At 41.2% G+C, this 20,510-nt stretch overlaps 1 protein-coding gene across 3 annotated transcripts; it reads right to left on the bottom strand.

Moving 5' to 3' along the window:
- Positions 1–10,780: 10,780 nt before the first annotated feature.
- LOC124284053 (polyamine oxidase 1-like) lies at positions 10,781–20,226 on the bottom strand. Of its 3 annotated transcripts, XM_046720108.1 has the most exons (6): positions 20,138–20,226; positions 19,859–19,968; positions 15,835–15,924; positions 15,629–15,722; positions 13,644–13,770; positions 10,781–12,974 (listed from the first exon to the last, which is right to left on the bottom strand). In XM_046720108.1, the coding sequence occupies exons 4-6, from the start codon at positions 15,686–15,688 to the stop codon at positions 11,635–11,637; spliced, it is 1,527 nt and encodes a 508-aa protein (XP_046576064.1). In that variant the 5' UTR covers positions 15,689–15,722; positions 15,835–15,924; positions 19,859–19,968; positions 20,138–20,226; the 3' UTR covers positions 10,781–11,634. The 3 variants fall into 3 exon arrangements, with proteins under 3 accessions (XP_046576064.1, XP_046576066.1, XP_046576067.1); XM_046720110.1 differs by lacking the exon at positions 15,835–15,924; XM_046720111.1 differs by lacking the exons at positions 15,629–15,722; positions 15,835–15,924.
- Positions 20,227–20,510: the final 284 nt, after the last annotated feature.

Here is a 20,510-nt window from a genome sequence, read left to right as displayed (position 1 = left end):
TTCCAACAATATCATAATGAATCACTATCTAAAACTAATGACACCAGGCGTTCGCGTAAATTCCTGACTCAACGGTGGGACCCGTCATATGTTCATGCAAAGTCAAGTTAATTGTACTTCTGAAAATCGGTAATTGTATAATTTTAGTCAATGCACTCCCTCCACCAAACTTTTGGACATTTTACCTTGAATGGTGTAAATGTTATCAAACCTTCGGGTAAAAGTAGTTTGATATCTGATATCATCGTGGACGACCATTCTCAACAATGGCTACTGGAAGATTGCGAAACATAAAGGAATAATTGAACACGTTGAAGTAATCTCTCTTGTCACACACTTGTGGAGAGTTTTTGTCTTGAGGAGAAGCTTTATCCGTCGATCTAAAACCGAAACAGATTAAACTGGTCTCTCTTATTTCTAGTTCATGTCGGTAAATCAGCGGAAGAGTCCTGAGCCGGGGTCATGCATTTCTGTCTAAAATTCCCACGTCTCCAGTGATAATGATCGTTGGTTCCCGTGACCTTCCTCTCATCAAAATGACCTCCATCAATTTGGACTTCGTGATCAACTTCATTGAATGCTAGTATTTGCCGAAATGGACTCACTGGGCGCAAAAGGAAAATTATGTGAATGATTCAACGAAGTTCAGTGATGAAAACTGGTGTTTGGGCAATTTTTACACAGTATGCCATTTCCCTGTAGGCCTGGACTCACACAGTCAATGAGTTTAGTTTTACCCCGCTTTTAGCAATATTCCAGCAATATCTTGACGGGGGGACACCAGACATGGGAAATAGAACCCAGGCCTTCGGCGTAACGAGCGCGAGACTTAGATGGGCCCGGACGGTTCGCCGTTGACAGCGACGTGAATGGCAGAGGGTGATATTCTCGGATGAAAGCCGCTTCTCTCTGTTCATTTTGTTTTATGCATCTATCTTTTGTAACTATTTCACAATAGTGTGGTAACGTTTCTTAAGCTCGTCAGTGTATTTTCTTTCGCACAGCATTTCAGGTAATTCTTCAGCCGCGGTGTTTGTGATAATTGATGTAACAATAAATAAAAGATATAGAAATATACATTACATGTATAACAATGTCTGGATCAAATGGAGAAGCAGCGTCACATGAGACATCAAGTGATAAACAATAGAACATGCCCCAAGCAGAGAATTATAGAACTGTTAGGATCGTAGGAACATGCCCCAAGCAGGTAATTAAAGAACTGTCAGGAACGTAGGAACATACCTCAAGCAGGTAATTAAAGAACTATCAGGAACGTAGGAACATGCCCTAAGCAGATAATTAAAGAACTGTCAGGAACATAGGAACATGCCCCAAGGAGATAATTAAAGAACTGTCAGGGACGTAGAAACATGCCTCAAGCAGATAATTAAAGGACTGTAAGGATCGTAGGAACATACCTCACGCAGGTAATTAAAGAACTGTCAGGAACGTAGGAACATGCCCCAAGCAGAGAATTAAAGAAATGTCAGGATCGTAGAAAACATGCCCCAAGCAGATAATTAAAGGACTGTCAGGGACGTAGGAACATGCCTCAAGCAGGTAATTAAAGGACTGTCAGGGACGTAGGAACATACCTCAAGCAGGTAATTAAAGGACTGTTAGGAACGTAGGAACATGCCTCAAGCAGGTAATTAAAGAACTGTCAGGAACGTAGGAACATACCTCAAGCAGGTAATTAAAGAACTGTCAGGAACGAAGGAACATACCTCAAGCAGGTAATTAAAGAACTGTCAGGAACGTAGGAACATGCCCCAAGCAGATAATTAAAGAACTGTCAGGAACGTAGGAACATACCTCAAGCAGGTAATTAAAGGACTGTCAGGGACGTAGGAACATACCTCAAGCAGATAATTAAAGAACTGTCAGGTTCGTAGGAACATACCTCACGCAGATAATTAAAGAACTGTCAGGGACGGAGGAACATACCTCAAGCAGATAATTAAACGACTGTCAGGAACGAAGGAACATGCCTCAAGCAGGTAATTAAAGAACTGTCAGGGACGTAGAAACATGCCTCAAGCAGATAATTAGACGACTGTCAGGAACGTAGGAACATCCCTCATGCAGGTAATTAAAGGACTGTCAGGGACGTAGGAACATACCTCAAGCAGGTAATTAAAGAACTGTCAGGAACGTACGAACATGCCCCAAGCAGGTAATTAAAGAACTGTGAGGAACGTAGAAACATGCCCCATGCAGGTAATTAAAGAAATGTCAGGACCGTAGAAACATGCCCCAAGCAGATAATTATAGAACTGTCAGGAACGTAGGAACATGCCCCAAGCAGGTAATTAAAGAACTGTCAGGATCGTAGGAACATGCCTCAAGCAGGTAATTAAAGAACTCTCGGGAACAAAGAAACATACCTCAAGCAGGTAATTAAAGGACTGTCAGGAACGTAGGAACATGCCCCAAGCAGGTAATTAAAGAACTGTCAGGAACGAAGGAACATACTTCAAGAAGGTAATTAAAGAACTATCAGGAACGTAGGAACATGCCCTAAGCAGATAATTAAAGAACTGTCAGGAACATAGGAACATGCCCCAAGCAGGTAATTAAAGAACTGTCAGGAACGTAGGAACATACCTCAAGCAGGTAATTAAAGAACTGTCAGGAACGTAGGAACATGCCTCAAGCAGGTAATTAAAGAACTGTCAGGGACGTAGAAACATGCCTCAAGCAGATAACTAAAGGACTGTCAGGATCGTAGGAACATACCTCACGCGGGTAATTAAAGGACTGTCAGGAACGTAGGAACATGCCCCAAGCAGAGAATTAAAGAACTGTCAGGATCGTAGAAAACATGCCTCAAGCAGGTAATTAAACGACTGTCAGGGACGTAGGAACATGCTTCAAGCAGATAATTAAAGGACTGTCAGGGACGTAGGAACATACCTCAAGCAGGTAATTAAAGAACTGTCAGGAACGTAGGAACATGCCTGAAGCAGGTAATTAAAGAACTGTCAGGAACGTAGGAACATGCCTCAAGCAGGTAATTAAAGAACTGTCAGGAACGAAGGAACATACCTCAAGCAGGTAATTAAAGAACTGTCAGGAACGTAGGAACATGCCCCAAGCAGATAATTAAAGAACTGTCAGGAACGTAGGAACATACCTCAAGCAGGTAATTAAAGGACTGTCAGGGACGTAGGAACATACCTCAAGCAGATAATTAAAGAACTGTCAGGATCGTAGGAACATACCTCGCGCAGATAATTAAATAACTGTCAGGGACGGAGGAACATGCTTCAAGCAGATAATTAAACGACTGTCAGGAACGAAGGAACATACCTCAAGCAGGTAATTAAAGAACTGTCAGGAACGTAGGAACATGCCCCAAGCAGGTAATTAAAGAACTGTCAGGGACGTAGAAACATGCCTCAAGCAGGTAATTAAAGAACTGTTAGGATCGTAGGAACATACCTCAAGCAGGTAATTAAAGAACTGTCAGGGACGTAGAAACATGCCTCAAGCAGATAATAAAACGACTGTCGGGGACGTAGGAACATGCCTCAAGCAGGTAATTAAAGAACTGTCAGGAACGTAGGAACATGCCTCAAGCAGGTAATTAAAGAACTGTGAGGAACGTAGAAACATGCCCCATGCAGGTAATTAAAGAAATGTCAGGACCGTAGAAACATGCCCCAAGCAGATAATTATAGAACTGTGAGGAACGTAGGAACATGCCTCAAGCAGGTAATTAAAGAACTCTCGGGAACAAAGAAACATACCTCAAGCAGGTAATTAAAGGACTGTCAGCAACGTAGGAACATGCCCCAAGCAGATATTTATAGAACTGTCAGGAACGTAGGAACATGCCTCAAGCAGGTAATTAAAGAACTGTCAGGAACGTAAGAACATACGTCAAGCAGGTAATTAAAGAACTATCAGGAACGTAGGAACATGCCCTAAGCAGATAATTAAAGAACTGTCAGGAACATAGGAACATGCCCCAAGGAGATAATTAAAGAACTGTCAGGGACGTAGAAACATGCCTCAAGCAGATAATTAAAGGACTGTAAGGATCGTAGGAACATACCTCACGCAGGTAATTAAAGAACTGTCAGGAACGTAGGAACATGCCCCAAGCAGAGAATTATAGAACTGTGAGGAACGTAGGAACATGCCTCAAGCAGGTAATTAAAGAACTCTCGGGAACAAAGAAACATACCTCAAGCAGGTAATTAAAGGACTGTCAGCAACGTAGGAACATGCCCCAAGCAGATATTTATAGAACTGTCAGGAACGTAGGAACAGGCCTCAAGCAGGTAATTAAAGAACTGTCAGGAACGAAGGAACATACTTCAAGAAGGTAATTAAAGAACTGTCAGGAACGTAGGAACATGCCTCAGGCAGGTAATTAAAGAACTGTCAGGAACGTAGGAACATGCCTCAAGTAGGTAGTTAAAGAACTGTCAGGAACGTAGGAACATGCCTCAAGTAGGTAATTAAAGAACTGTCAGGAACGTAGGAACATGCCTCAAGCAGGTAATTAAAGAACTATCAGGAACGTAGGAACATGCCCTAAGCAGATAATTAATGAACTGTCAGAAACATAGGAACATGCCTCAAGCAGATAATCAAAGAACTGTGAGGATCGTAGAAACACCCCTCAAGCAGGTAATTAAAGAACTGTCAGGAACGTAGGAACATGTCTCTAGCAGGTAATCAAAGAACTGTCAGGAACGTAGAAACACGCCTCAAGCAGATAATTATAGAACTGTCAGGAACTTAGAAACATACCTTAAGCAGGTAATTAAAGAACTGTCAGAGTCACAGATAGAGTCAAACACCACCACGTGACGCATCACGTGTACAACGCCGTCTGACGTAAACAAAGGCAATAATACATCCCTTGGCTTCAGTTTATGTTACATACCTCTATGCTGTTATTCCAAAGCGAATGCAGCCTCGCTCGCCAGCAGATTTAGATAGAAGTATGTGTTACAGACTGGTAGGTGTTGCTGTTCCAGACATGCCAAGCAAACTTCTGATTCCAGTGCATGAACGTCGAACAGCAAGATGGAATCTTCACAGATTACATGAAGGGGTGTAGCCTGTGTGAACACATCGGAATATAAACAAACATTGTAACCTTTAGAAGAACAAGGTATTGGAATACTCACCTACTAAGGTTGGGCCAAAACAACACCTGTAGCAGGTATTTCTGGACAGCGGGATCTCTTCAGCGTGGGTGATCACAAATCCACAAGTTATCCGCAAGAATGTTTTGATATTGTGAAGATTCGTACACAAAAAGTGGACGTGTGGGGAAAAGTCGACTTCGTGTTAAGTAGCCGGTTATGAGAACTACCTGAGTGTGGTTTAATACTGACTAATGACGTTACTGACTAATATATATATATATATATGATATATATAATGTCAGCGTAAAAGAATACCCAGAGTTCACCATCGCCAGAAACAAATTCCCTTTGGTGTAAAGGGAAAATTAGGTGTGAAAATAATATGAATGGATGACAACACCAGTAGTATGCAAAAAAATTAAGCATGACATGTCCTACCGGTAGCACCCACTATTCACATAATTTGCCTAAAAATGGAATTGCCTGAAGCTATACAGCAGTACTCCTGCCATGCCAAGGCGCCCTGTAAACAAATTAAGTGATCGATGAACCGGAAAACCTAGTTTGAAAATTCTAATTAGGACTGCTGTGTAGAAGTACCGAGATTCCGATGCTTATAAGTAAAGAAAAAGGTTATGACAATCATAGTTGGAGGGGGTTGGGGGGAAAACTCATTTTCCTATTGACTGTCGCACAGATCCTTTTACCCTATCGTCCAGACCCGTGAAGATCCGGGTTAGAATTGGTCTTCAGCAACCCATGCTCAAGGCGACTCACGGGATCGGGTGGTCAGACTCCTTGACTTGGTTAACATGAGTCATCGTACCCAAGTTCCGTAGATTGATGCTCATGCTGTTAATCACTGGATTATTTACAGACCGCCGCCATGTAGCAGGAATGTAGCTGAGTGCGGCCTTAAACAACTTCACACGCAAACCTATCATCCGATTTTGACCATTTATGATGAAAACCTAAATAGTGTGGTGTGGAAATGCAAAATCTTCTAACGCTGAAATACAGATTTGATTGTTCCTCTGGGAACAGGGAATGTTGTTTCAGTATAAACGGATCCATTCACCGTGGTTAAAAGTGTGTCGAGTCTGTATTAAGACGTCCTTTATATTTTCCTCAATGAACCCGCTAACCACTCTTATAGTACACACTGCAGGATACATTGCAATGAAGGGTAAACCTTTTCTGTAGAAGCAATATTAATCGGGATGACTACTACGCCATGATAGTTAATCTACATTACGCCACCAATAGGATGGACGCCAGATAAGCATATTATTCAAACATTGTTTGATCGGCATTCTTGAAGTTCTTAACTAACCATGTTCTTCCTATGTCTTCTTTCACTAATTTAAGGAGCGCTGAATAAATGTTTCTGATCCCTTGATCCACATGAACATAAACCATCGCAAACACACTGTTTTTATTATACAGATAAAAAAAATAATTCCACTTTGATATTTCATCTGTTTTATTGTCATTTTTGAAGTTAAAGCACGCAAAATTCTATGAGGTTCTCTAAGACTAGTGTTCGGTTGTTGTTTTTTCAATAAAAGAGTCATTGTGTTAGAACTGACATGCAAACATTCAATTTGCACGGCTGTTCCGATGTTAAATGTCTTTAAAGATCGCTAACCTTGTTAAACGTCAAAGACATACAAGACCTTCACGAGAAAAGCCGTGTAATTCAATTTCACATAACATCCAATTCACTGCTTGAAATAAGGTTTATCCAAATACACCTTCCATCCATTTAAGTCAGCCAATCCGTAGGACGTGCCTACCAAGCGCACCCTTTCACAATAATCCTTGAAAGCAATAGAAACGGCAGTATTAGAACGTCAGAATCAATATGGGATTGCGTATTAGGACGTTCTCCTTGTGAAAGTCTCGAATGTGACTCAAAGAAAACAAATAAATGTGGGCGAGCTTCAAGAGAAACATCCCACGTGGATGTTAACAAAAGAGGTTGCCGGAATTTGGGTCTCTAGACTAACGGTGCATTATCAAATGGAGCTCAGTGATAGTAGTCATGTTTCGCCGTTTCCCAGGAAACGCAAATCATTTCAGGAACCAATTATCGCTCTGCCCGAATGTGCTTTGCCTAACAACTTGAAAGAAAACATCGAATTGCATTCAAGGTGACTGAGCATTACGGCCACCATATATATACTAGTTGTCGTGGCTCAGTGTGTCGGACACCAGTGCCTCGTAAATATATCAGCTGCTATTTTAAATATTTACTGGAAACGTAACTATGACGACGTGTATTAATACGTTCTTGTGACGAGAAGTCACGGGTGACTGAGTCTAAGACGTCCCCAAAGCATACGATCGTGGGTTTGATTCCGAGCAACCCTAGTTGTTTGCGTATTTGCGTTTGTCAGCATCACAGTTTTACCACAGTGGTAAACGTCTGGAGCCTGCATCACTTTGGGCGTTCTACCTGCATCAAGAAGACACGTCTTGGTGCATCTGTTCAAAGCGGCTTAAAACATACCCTCACTCCTTGAGAAGCAGAGACGATAAAAGTATAACTTTGACACTCAAAAAAACGTTCATTTTCTATAAAGTGTATTGTTACTTATACACTCGCATATAGGTAAATCCTACAGGGAAAATAACAAACTCATGGATGTACCGTTATTCATGAACCTTCATTATTCTTTGAAACAACTAGGTGATGACACCTGTACGTACTGAGTGAGTGAATGATTTTAGTTTAGTTTAGAGGTTTCAAATGACGATAATAGGTCAATTGATTTGGCGGCCGCTTCTCTGCGTATGAACGAATATCTTTATGCATTTGTTTTGACCCTTCAGTTGATTCCCCCGTGTTGTGAAAATGTCCACTGTGACTACTTAATTCTAGTTCGCTGACGATCTTGTTTGTTCTAGTAATACATGTAGTTGTGAAGATTAGAATATACATATGTTCTCTCCTTACGCATGACAGTACTAACTTTAGGAATGAAAGGGCAAGATACTAATTAACGTCACATCAGCAAACTCTCAGTCCAGGTATGTAACCTGACGATTTTTCAAAACCGCCTTGAATCCCACTCATTCATAAGAATAAAGTGTGTGTGTGTTTTTGTTTATTTGTTTGTTAAATGCCGCACTCAGCAATATTCCAGCTACATGGCTGTGGTCTGGCAATAAACGAGTCTGGACCAGACAATCCTGTGATCAATACCTCAACATCATGAGCATCGATCTACGCAATTGGGATACGAGGACATCTGTCGCCTCTTATCACAATTCTAACCCGAATCTTCACGGGTACATAAAAATAATAGTTACGATGCTTTCTCTGTAAAGGAACAAACACTGATTTTACGAATGCTTCGTACTGTGCGTAGGTCTATGTCACAGAAAGATATTTGATCACATATGAGTGTTCACGTAAGTATCGAAGCGTTCGTAAACGTTTTCTCAGTATGAAGGTATATACCGACAAGTTGGAACCGAAGCAATGTCAGTGAAGGTTTATTGAAGACGATAGATCAATGTTGATTGGAGAACAATACCTGTCGGGGCCACCATGTTGGGAGACACATATACACGACGCCATGATAGCCTACGGTTGATTAGTTGCTTATGTTGTCTTTCGTATTGCCCGCCGTTCAGCCTATAAAGAAGTTCTTCCTGTTCAAAATATATGGACTTAACGAAACAAATCGTCAAAAAATGCAAATTCAACTTATAAAGTTGAAAAAAAATGCGCGAAATCGGAGTTCAAACGTTTCACTAATTTTCCCCAGACTTTTCTGGGGAAAACGGGTTTCAACAGCTGGGCTGCGCTCATAGCACGTGCGCAGTGAAATAGGTTCGCGCAGCTTGGAAGCGGGTTGTCCGGTGAATACTCGGTGAAGGCTTTGGTTTGAGCTATTTTTCTAATGTTTTGTTGATATCTCACAGGCGAGAGCTTTTTTATATGTTATGACAGTAAATAACTGTTTATATAATTTCACCACACGTTCTTCTTACCGAGTCACTTTCTCAGTTCGATACTTAAAAGCAATGTCATTATTTAGCGTTGACAGAATTTCTAACTGTGATATAGATATGTCGTTGTCACAGACAAAACTCAATGTCTTGTTTTATTGACATCTGTGTGTCTGCCTGTCTGCTAATGACAATATTTAATACACAGCTGCTATCACTGACCACATGCAATTTGAACTTAACACCAATCAGGCTATACACCATAAACAAAATGCATTGATTTATGGCCCGAGTTTGGTCTCTGTCACATCATGTAATTACACAGACAGGCAGGTGTGATAGTTGAACACTTGACATGTTATGATGTCTGTTGATTGCAAAATGTTATACACAAAAAATGAGCATGTATTTACAAAACCCAACATCTCTACATATACACACACAATAAGCCGTGAGGGCATACGCAAATGAACCAGCCGTTACACTTGAGTGCACACCCACCCGCTCTGGCTGGGTTCGGTATCCCGGCTGCTTCGGTTCTTGGGAAGTAAACCGAAGTACACAATATTGCACTTTTGATTTGCGATTGTACGCTTATAATTTTGTTTATATGTTTTTTCATAACCAGCAATGTATATTATATGTCACGAATAAGTGATAATTGTTTTTTAATTATGTTTGATTTTTTGGTTGCATGTGACCTTTAACGCCGCTCTCAGCAATATTCCAGCTATATGGTGGCGGTCTGTAAATAATCGAGTCTGAACCAGACAATCCAGTGATCATCAGCATGAGCATCGATCTCCGCAATTGGGATGCGGTGACAAGTGTCAACCCAGTCAGCGAGCCTGACCTCCCGATCCCGTTAGTCGTCTCTTACGACAAGCAAGGGCTGCTGAAGACCAATTCTAACCCGGGTCTTCACGGGTAGGTAGCCCTGCACTAAGTTAAACGGCATGTGTTCATGTTGCATTTGTCTTTCTCTGCTACTGCACGAAATTCTCTATGACAGGTGCAGATTTTAATCTAGTGCAAAGTCTAGTTAATGTTATGTGACGACTTGTCCAGGTGTCATTCTTTAGGTCTGACCGGCTCATTGACTTACAGTACCTATTTCACAGTCAAGAAAATATACTCTCGGGCAATATCTCACATACTGAGGTCCCTCCTCTACAGTACCCACGAAACGCAGTTTTCTGTTCATGGAAGTAATATCTCAGAGTTATTTCATTTCAAGCGTGATGTTTACTCAGTTGCATTAGCGAGTGTCATTAGAGAACCAACACTCTCTGGCTTGTGTGAGCAAGTGCAGCTTAATGTGACTATTGCGTTTGTGCGCGCGCGCGCGCACACACACACACACACACACACACACACACACACACACACACACACACACCGGTAATGTAAGTTAGAACTCAACAAAAGCTGCACTCAAATCAAGAATTCCCTTATATATTTGAGAGTGTGTCTCGTTATCGGCCTGTTGTCATTTCTGTAAAACGTTAAACGCGTCGCAAGATGTATTCGCTCTCTGGTATAATACAAACGTTGCATGTCACGCATAAGCAGTGTGTGGATAATGAGGTGTCATATATAATGAAAACCACACGTACTGAGGCGATTCAATTATTGTTCACCCTTTCAAACCTGAAAAAAGCTGTAGTTCAAAAAACACAATTTCGTTTAAAAACCACAGACAATAGGCACATGAAGTAAAATGTATTGAAAAGACCAAAATCTAATCTAAAATTTAAATAGCTCAAGTTCAATTACACGTCGCGTTAACAGCGTGAATGACCACCCTCGACTACAAACTACGACGTCATGTGGGATACGTCGCCTTTCACCTTGACCGGTCTAGATCAGCTCATGTCGAGTGGATGGAGAATTTGCCGCTGTAGAACTCGACGATCCATGACATCTCAGAACGCAGGATTCCGCCTTTCATTCTCCTGTTCGGCATTAAACAACAGACAGAACAGACCGGCTTTCGTCAGCGAAGACAACCCTCTACCAGTCACGTCGCTGTCAACGACGTACAGTCAATTCTCAATCTCTGACATGGATGCTCTACTGTCAAGAACTGTTGACTGGGGGCAGGACCAACCATATGATCCATACACAAAACACGCAAGTACCGGTATTTATTAGCCGTGGCTACCTTGGGTAGCTCTCATCTGTATCATACCCAGGGCTTGCTTGCTTTGTTCCGATGTCAGTCGAGGTATTCCCTGTTATGCTTTGTTACTCCTTGCGATTGTCTCACACGCGGTCCTATCATTTATATACCCTGATTGCACGTGTAGTTTCGGCTGTATGTGCTGTTTCGATGGTATTACTTGATATAGAGTGAAATCAAACGTTTTCTAAGATATTACTTATTCAAAATTAGGAATGCATTATTGATATGGTGTAAAACGATGGTTTAAGGTAAAATACTAAATTTGAAATTCCATTTGTATTCGCCACTGATTTCGTTGTATATTTACTTGTATGGAAAAGGCCTGCTGACTTGTGACAAAAATGAGTCTCCTGATAGTAAAATGTGTATGACTTTCTTCTACGAATTCGCACCATCACGGAGTGTTTGCAAAATCCTTCTGGCACTTTCCACCCCGCTTATGGCTGCCCCCACAACGTATCCATCAAACTCAGAGTAAGCATCCCCTGCAAAGTGTAATCGTCCAACGGGTGCTGAAATGGTACCCAAAGACTCTAGTGGAATTCCAGGCTGCACATTGGCAAAGCTTCCCTGGTACAGCGGATCTGTTTTCCATCGAGTTATTAAAACATCCTCCGGTTCAGAAACATTGCCTTTACAGTACACCTTTCTCAAGACCTCCATGACCTCTTTTGTAATCTCAGCATCGTCCATCTTGCTTATCCTGTCGGCTTCCTCTCCAAATGTAACAAGTTGAAGAATGTTCGTGTCCTCTGTTGACATGGCATCGGAATTATGATTAATCCACACTGGGTAGAAGTTTCTTCTCTCGTGGGCGTGAAGAATGTATAATGCGTCATCCCAAAACTGACGCGTATTGTCTGGGAACTTCAGGAATATACTCATGTAATTTTCAAATCGCACTCTTGCCAAATTGTCTACCTTCCACTCCGGCAGCGAAGGATTAAATATCACAGATCCGCTTTTGAGAACACCTATACTGAACGTAAGTAAAACAAATTCTGATATGTATATTGTGCTACTACTTGTCTCAACAACGACATTAGAGTCTGTGTAGTTGATTGTGTGTACAACTTCATTCAGAATCAATCGTTCGTCATTTTGTTCAAAAATCTCGTCTGCTACGTTCTTGATGACCGACTCGAACCCTTTCTCGTCCGCAATGTAATACATACCGTCGAGGTATTGCTGCAGGATTCCATCACTCCGGCAGGATGAGACTTCGGGAGTATTGCCATACTGAAAGTCGTATTCGAAAACCTCCGCCACATTCTCCACGGCAGTTACAGGTTCCCACTCTCCCAGACCCAGACAAGCCCTGATGGACATGTCACTTTGAGCACCACTTGTCATCCGGGTTGTAATCTCCGACATCGTTTCCTTTGCTATCGACAGTTTTTCCCATGCCTTTGCACCCGCAGTCGTCGTTACATCTTCACCATTCATGTATCTTATCAACACATCTTTTTCATCAAGTGTTCGGCCTGAGATGTTGTACTTCTGTATTGTCTGCCATAGTGGGTTTCGGGCATTCCTAACCATCATCCAGTTCGCTCCAGCCTCGACCGTTTTTCCACCAAAGCGAACGGATTTTAACCTGCCACCAATCCTATTGGAGCCTTCGATCATTAAAAAGTCTGTGATGCCATTTTGTGTTAATTCTTTGGCTGCTGACATTCCTGCTGCTCCAGCCCCGAGAATCAGCACCTTGGCCCAATCTGCAACATTGTTAGTTTATATTAACAACATCCGCCCATGTACAAGTGACTTTTCCTGACACACCTTTGTTATTTTCGTCGTTATAATGTGTTTTGCGTGTAAGATAAGTGGGGACTTTTGTTTCAGGCAAGTATTGTTAAGACAATACTGTCAAAATATCCACATGCCCTCTTGAAGAAAGTGCCTCACTATTATATTTTTCGGGATGTTGATACATGCGGCCCTCATTTACATAGAACCCAAGTCGAAAACCACTTGCACACAGTTTTTTGTGGCCCAAATTGTCTCCTCAACCATCAAAATAACTGTTATATATGAACATAATTCACATTTTATATCTATACTGGACAAAAATAGTTAGGGATATATGTAAATTTTGAAATTATCAATAACAATATATTTATTCATTGACACACTGATAAAATATCAATCATAAATATACCTAACTTATTTTGTCCAGTATATATGTGTCCTAGGGCAAGGCTCTTTGAATTAAGAGGGTTGTATACACTGCAGTTTCAGCCCCGCATTCCTGATAGTAAAGTGATGGTAAGATCTGTCAGTTTTAGCGACACTGATCATCAATCGCGGGGCGATATTACTAGTATCCATCAAGGAAAGTATCAAGTCTAAGTACTGCTGTAATAGACAGGAATCATGATGCGTACTAGTCCTTCCAACGGATGTCCTTTCACTTGACCCTTGAGCATGTACGTCTCTTCCAACAGGCTGAATGAATTTACTGGCCACGATCTCAGCATACATGCATAGAAGCGCCACACCAACAGACATTATCTGCGGAATATAAGTAGTGTATGTTGAAATAATGGTTGCCGTTCATGGCTCAGAGTTGGTAGAATGATAGTATAAAGTTGTTTTGGTATTGGTTTCTTCGTTTCTGTATGAAGTAGAAATGACAATTCTCAAATATTATATAGACTCATAACATTCAATGTTTCATCACAGTGACGTTACAGTATGTAATCATACAAAACCTTGGTGAGTGAGTGAGTTATTATTTAACGTCACATCGGCAATATTTCAGCCATATCGTGACGAGCAAAACCTTGGTGACACAGAATTTAATCATCCAAAACGTTGGTAAGAGAGAATTTAACCATCCAAAACCGCGCATCAGCTCTATCGACTCTTACTTGAACTTTCAAACCAGCAGACATCTCCATTCCTATTTTTACATAGGAAGTTCTACACAATTCAGTACAAAGAGAGATATATTGCTGCGCAACTCCTTACTTTTGTCTCAAAGAGTAATCTTATGGTCTAACAATCAAGGAACGACTTAATTATAGTAATAGAATTGAGACAAGTGGAATTAATATCATGTGGATTCTCAAAGATCCAAGTTCAGTTATGTTAAAAAGCATTTGATATTTCAACTTGGTATACTTAAGGAAAGTCATTTGTCAATAGATGAAGTGACAGCCCTATCTTACAGGAGGTCAATTTGTATAAAATTAAATTAGTTGATTGACATCCTCATGGATGACATCGATCTGACATTTGCTGATGGGACATATGGCAAGAGGTAAGGACACCAAAGGACGCCAATCGTGCAACAGTCCTTGCTCATTTCTTGGGAATTCACCTCGGGTAGACAAAATCAAAACAAGAGAATCTTGCGAGAAGTTTAACTTTAACTTCAGGTATATCAATGATCTTCATTCAGAAAAAGTTGAAATAACTAGTTCGTTTCCACCGGGCGGTGGGGTAGCCTAATGGTTAAAGCGTTGGCTCGTCACGCCGAAGACCCGGGTTCGAATCCCCACATGGGTACAATGTGTGAAGCCCATTTCTGGTGTCCCCCGCCGTGATGTTGCTGGAATATTGCTAAAAGCGGCGTAAAAAAAACAACTCAGTCAGTCAGTCATTTCGTTTCCACCAAATTACCAAGCTGAACAAGAAATGAAATATACTGATTCATATTCAGATCTATGCGTAAAGATTCAGAGTGACGTAAATTGAGAAGCATGTATAATGTGAAACTTATGTGCAAAGTAAGTGCAAGAACAATGACACAAACACCCCACCCACCCCCCTTCAGATATTTTGGCAGCATAACTTTTCAACATTTATATGTACAGTGCATGTGTACATAATTGATGACACCCTACCTCAGCAGAACGCGCGCCTCCCCAAGCCATAAATTATAAACGGTCCCTTACTCCAACTCTCCAACAGTCAGCTCTCCCTTTGTGGTGGTATCGTAATATGGCGCAATGTTGTATGAACAGGGTTACATTCAAAACGTTAGTCTCGACCATGATGCCCTTATGCAATTCTCTACGTTGTCCTGTGTCAAATGTTTTACTGTTTTCCTGAAGCAAGTTAGGTTCAGCTTTTCACGAACACCTGGTATCATAATTGTTTGATAGGGGTTCATACGTACATGCTTATGATCGAGTCGGAGTCTTACAGTGGACTTTTTTGTTTTACATGGATTTCTATGCAAAGGCGGATCCCCTGCACACACACACTAACAAACAAACAAACACACAAACACAAACACACACACACACACACACACACACACACACACTTTTTCTCAAAACGCTGTATCCGCATGATCATAGAAAGGGTTTGGATGGAGACTGTCCAACCTTGGGCAAGCCAGAAAATGTGGCTAGTAACTTACCAGTAATAACCAAAGTTTCTGTTTCTGCAGCTTACTTGAAGTCTTACTTGAAGTCGCCATTAAGGATTTGGATTCCTGGGTATCATCAAGTGAACTGAAATAATACATTATTTCTCAAATACTACAATCAGTTATAAAGTACAGGGTTCATCTTTGGCACAGCGTTCAAATACAACAGAAGTCACAAAGGTAAATGCGACACTCACCAATAACTAGCGTGTTGCAGTGATGATATCAGTCTTAAAGAAGGCTATATACTGTTTCTCCTGACAAGTAGAACATTCGCTTGAGAGCAGCTGTGAAGAGATAGACTGCAGAGAATGACCTACTACAATGTATGACAGCATTACACTAATTGCTCGTACATAAGATCCCTTAGGGATACACAGACATCTTCTGTCGTGAGATAATATTCAGACATAAGTCATATTGTATTGCTATGTTATATGTCTGTGTGTTTAGTTACCACCGCTAGCTTCAGTTACTTTAATCTAATAGCCATTTTGAAATATTTAATTTAATAATCATATTTAGCTGTAACACGATCAAAGACGGCATATTGTCCACTGTAACACAAAATGACACAATCCATTCCCCTCATTCATGTAGACTGAAAACGTTCATGTACCGAAAATGTCCATTTGAGGAAATGTCCATGTGCTGTCCTTAAACATACAGTATACACACATCGAGAGATTCTGGCTTAGTGTTCTGTATTATCCAGCAGTGTTGAACCAGTTTCTGCTGTCCTACACAAACGTATCAGATTTCAGGTTGATGAACGTATCACGCTGTGATTTCCAGGAATTGTTGAACTATGTCAAATGGGTTATTCTTAACTGTTAGTCCACACTTGATTGATGTATCTCTATCTGTATCACATAAATTCGGCAAAGTAAAAGTGTTTTTTTAGATCAGCACTTTAACTTAATTTACAGGTAAGTCGATGATCTGATAGCAATAACCATCAAATAGCAAATTCCCTTCAACTGATTTACCCATCTGAACTAGAAACAAAGTAAACAACCTTATGTGTTTTATATTGAGGTATACATTAAGATTATGAAAAACCAAAACAAGACAAGTTGTGGGACTTAAAACACAAAACAAGACTTCCAACAAGAACGACGACGTCAGTTTTCCCTTGATGTCGAGCAATGTTCCAGCAAGTCCCACAACTTTTGGGCCACAAACGAGCATGCTCTTTCAAATAACGGCATACGACCCTTTCATCTGGTGTTGAAGAAAATTATATCTGTGCCATTCTCTATGTTGACTTGCACCATAATATATCAGTGCGTTGGTTCTGGCGAACAAATGAATATGTAACATTAATATCTTTCCCCTTTTTACAGAATAAATATGCATCAGTGATAAAACATATTCGGAGTGTATGAATAATGTGTTCATGGTTATTCATTATACTCAATTGCAGTAGAACATTCTTATCTATATACTGTTACCTCAGTCATTAAATCCTCGTCGTGGACGGCTACAGTACACTCAGAGAATTTAGCAACATATACTTATGAGCAACATGATCCTGATCCTGCTGCTGGTCCTCGTCCTGCATCTGTTCCTGCTCCTCTTTCCATTCCTGCATCGTTTTCTCTGCATGTTCCTCTTTCTGCAACTGCATCTGTTGATGTCCCTTTTTCCTTCTGTTCCTGTTCCTGTTCCTGGTATTGTTCCTGTTCTTGCTCCTTCTAATCGTGTTCCTGCTTCTGTTCTTGCTCCTGATTCTGTTCCTGCACCTTTTGCCCCCCTGTTCCTGCTCATTTTGTTCCTGTTCCTGCTCCATCTAATCATGTACCTGCTTCTGTTCCTGTTCCTTTTGCTCCTATTTCTGCTCCTTCTGTTAGTGTTCCTGAACAGTTCGGTTTGCTGTTCCTTCTTCTGCTCCAGTTTATTTTCCTGTACCTGCTCCGTCTGTCCCTGGTCCTGCTCATTCTGCTCCCGTGTTTGTTGCTATTCCTTCTCCTCCTGGTCCTGCGTATGTTCTTGCTCCTGTTCCTGCTTCTTCTGCTCATGTTCCTGGTTCTGCCCCGCCACCCGCACCTTCTGCATTTTTGCATGTTCCTTCAGCACCTCTGTCCGCTGGCTCTGGTTTATAATATCTGACGCTGCTTCCCAGCAAGCATTGCGTTTTGCTCTTGCTTTCTTGTTGGTTTAATCACACATGGCAGCCCAACCTTTGATCTCTGTTCGCAATCTGTTCGCTGTGTGGAGCGCAATAGTGCAGTGGTAAGGCGTCTGCCTATCACGCTGAAGGCCTGGGTTCGATCCCTGGTGGAGGCATCTAGGTTGGGGTCCCGAGGTGGGCACATTCGGGTAGTATCCTTGAACAAGATACTTAGGTCCACATTGTCTCAGTTCAATCAGCTGTAAAATGGGTACCCGTGAGGATGCAGCTGTCAATGCGAGTGTTAAGTTCATTGCGCCTAACAGGCAGCGTGGCTGTATGCTTCCCAGGGAGTTGGAAAAGTATCGGAAAGTACGATAGTGTCTTATGACCGGGGTAGTAATGTACGTAGCGCCGTGAGCAGGCAATGTGCCTGGATATGAGCGCCATATAAGCGGACTATTACTATTACTGTGTACTAAACAAAGGCATGTGATCCTTTCACAAAAATTAAAAGAAAACATATGTAATTTGAAATGAGATAACACAAATGGAAGCCAGTGTTTTTGCATACTGTGTTCGGTGCACGCAAAGCAGGAAGGCGACCATGACATGTTTAGGATGGGTAGACTCTGGTTTATGGCCGCATGCCCTGTTGCACAGTAATTCTAAACTTGTGAAGGCTTTCAAGGATTATATGGTATTATTATTTAACTGAAGTTGAATTCAAGCCAGTTAATTATAAAAAGCCCCTTTATTACCCATAGTTAGTAAAACTTTTGCGACGTTCAGGTAAATAGGACAGTTTAATAGAACATTGAGAAAAGCAAAACATATGAATATATGCTACCTAAATAGTATAGGTGCATTGAAAACTGATCTTTTCATTGAAGGTTTTCGGAGGCTGTAGATAATGTGTTGATATGTTGTGTCTATTACAACACGTTCCTCCGCCACCCCACAAGATGGCATGTTGTGGGGTATTCTCAGTTTTAGTGAATTTATTTCATGTTAATCATTTATTTGCAAATTCGTATTCATTCCACGATAGTAAAAGGCCAGGAAAGGTATCTTTGATAGTGGCTAAGACTCTTCCGCAAATGTTTTCTAGTTACATGGCGGCGGTCTGTAAATAATCGAGTCTTGGCCAGACAGTCCAGTGATCAACAACATGATCATCGATCTGCGCAATTAGGAACCGATGACATGTGTCAACCAAGTCAGCGAGCCTGACCACCCGATCCCATAAGTACGACAAGCATTGGTTACTGAAGATCAATTCTAACCCGGATCTTCACGGGTTTACAAATTGTGAAACCGCAACGCCAGAAAAATAACCAATCTCGACTGTCTGCGGAAACATCTTTGGTGGACATTAAACGGAACGACCACTGAAAATAAGTGATGACATAAGTAGTTCATGAAACAGGTAAGCATGTCTTGCTCCACCGGTTGCACCCGCAACTCAAAACTTGCTCTTACGTCTAAACTGTAATGCGTATATCTAATGATACCCTAACAACCCATCATTAAGCAAGGAGTGCATGCAGAACGTCATTATCCCATGCAAGGGAACGTCAGTACAATGTACCTGTGTATTATGCTGGCCGTATTCCAATGCAGATATAACGTGATGAGAATATTATGTCAGAAACAGGTTCACAAAGCATACATGTACGGTTTATATGTAAACGATTTATCACAACTGATATTCCATAGTAAATGCTTTAGATCCATATCTTCACGATGTATCTGAGCGACGAAAACTTTTGCAAAATCAATTTGGATGTATAACATAGTTGATTTGATTGATCATTGAGATCCTTTGGTTTTGGTTTTTCTAGTGGCAATGTAAAATGTCCTTGCGCTTCGACTATTATACTTTAATGCAAAACTATGTTTCTTTACACTACACATAGGGAGTACTTTACTTCTTAAATAATGTAGTTTGGGTTGTCAACACAATGAGTCAGGACAATAATAGTCGGAAGGCACCATCCCCTAAAAATTCCATTCAGAAGATATCACAACGTTCGATACAGTTCAGAAAGGAAGGGGGGAATAGTCTATGTATCGATCAGGTATTGTGCAGGTTTATCCTTACTTACCTTCTCAGGTTCCATACAGAGGTAATCGGAGGTCGGTGTGATCTAAACTAGATCGATCATGCCCTCAAGTCGTCCACAAAGTCCTGATGGTGTTCCTTCGTCCAGCAGAACTACAACGGAAATGACTTAATATGGGCGTCACGTGGATGGTTAGTTTTCACAACCTGTTGCACTGCGACTCATTAGCACACACATGTGAACATTGCAAATCGCAGCGCCAGCAGATATTTTGTAACATAAACCGGGTTATTCAGTTATTTATAAATATAGATTACTGACTTCCAGGATGTTTGTTGACGTCTCTGTTGCTGACTGTCACCAGGCCGTAGAGTTCCCATGACATGGTCCAGTGCCCTCCTATAGCTGATTGGTCTGTTTCTTAGGTGAGGTGAAGTGGGGTGTAACGTAGTTGATAATATTTCGCTCATATGACGACGTGCATGTGTGTATGTGTGGCTGCTTGTACTAGCCCAGACTTAAACTGGTTTTATAGTGCTAGCTCACTGAGATACCATGCCGCAGTTAAGCATGAATACCCTCTTAGACACATTATACTGACTCCGAGTCGACCAGTCCTTGTTGTACCCATTAATGCCGAGCGCCAGGCAGGGACCAACAAATACCATATATTAACGTCTTTTGTATGACGCGG

The sequence above is a fragment of the Haliotis rubra genome, unplaced genomic scaffold (assembly GCF_003918875.1).
Source record: "Haliotis rubra isolate DU_JTF1 unplaced genomic scaffold, ASM391887v1 Scf328, whole genome shotgun sequence".
Classification (NCBI taxonomy): domain Eukaryota; kingdom Metazoa; phylum Mollusca; class Gastropoda; order Lepetellida; family Haliotidae; genus Haliotis; species Haliotis rubra.
The sequence above is the reverse complement of the archived record's forward strand: the minus strand, read 5'-3'. Positions and strand labels throughout refer to the sequence as shown.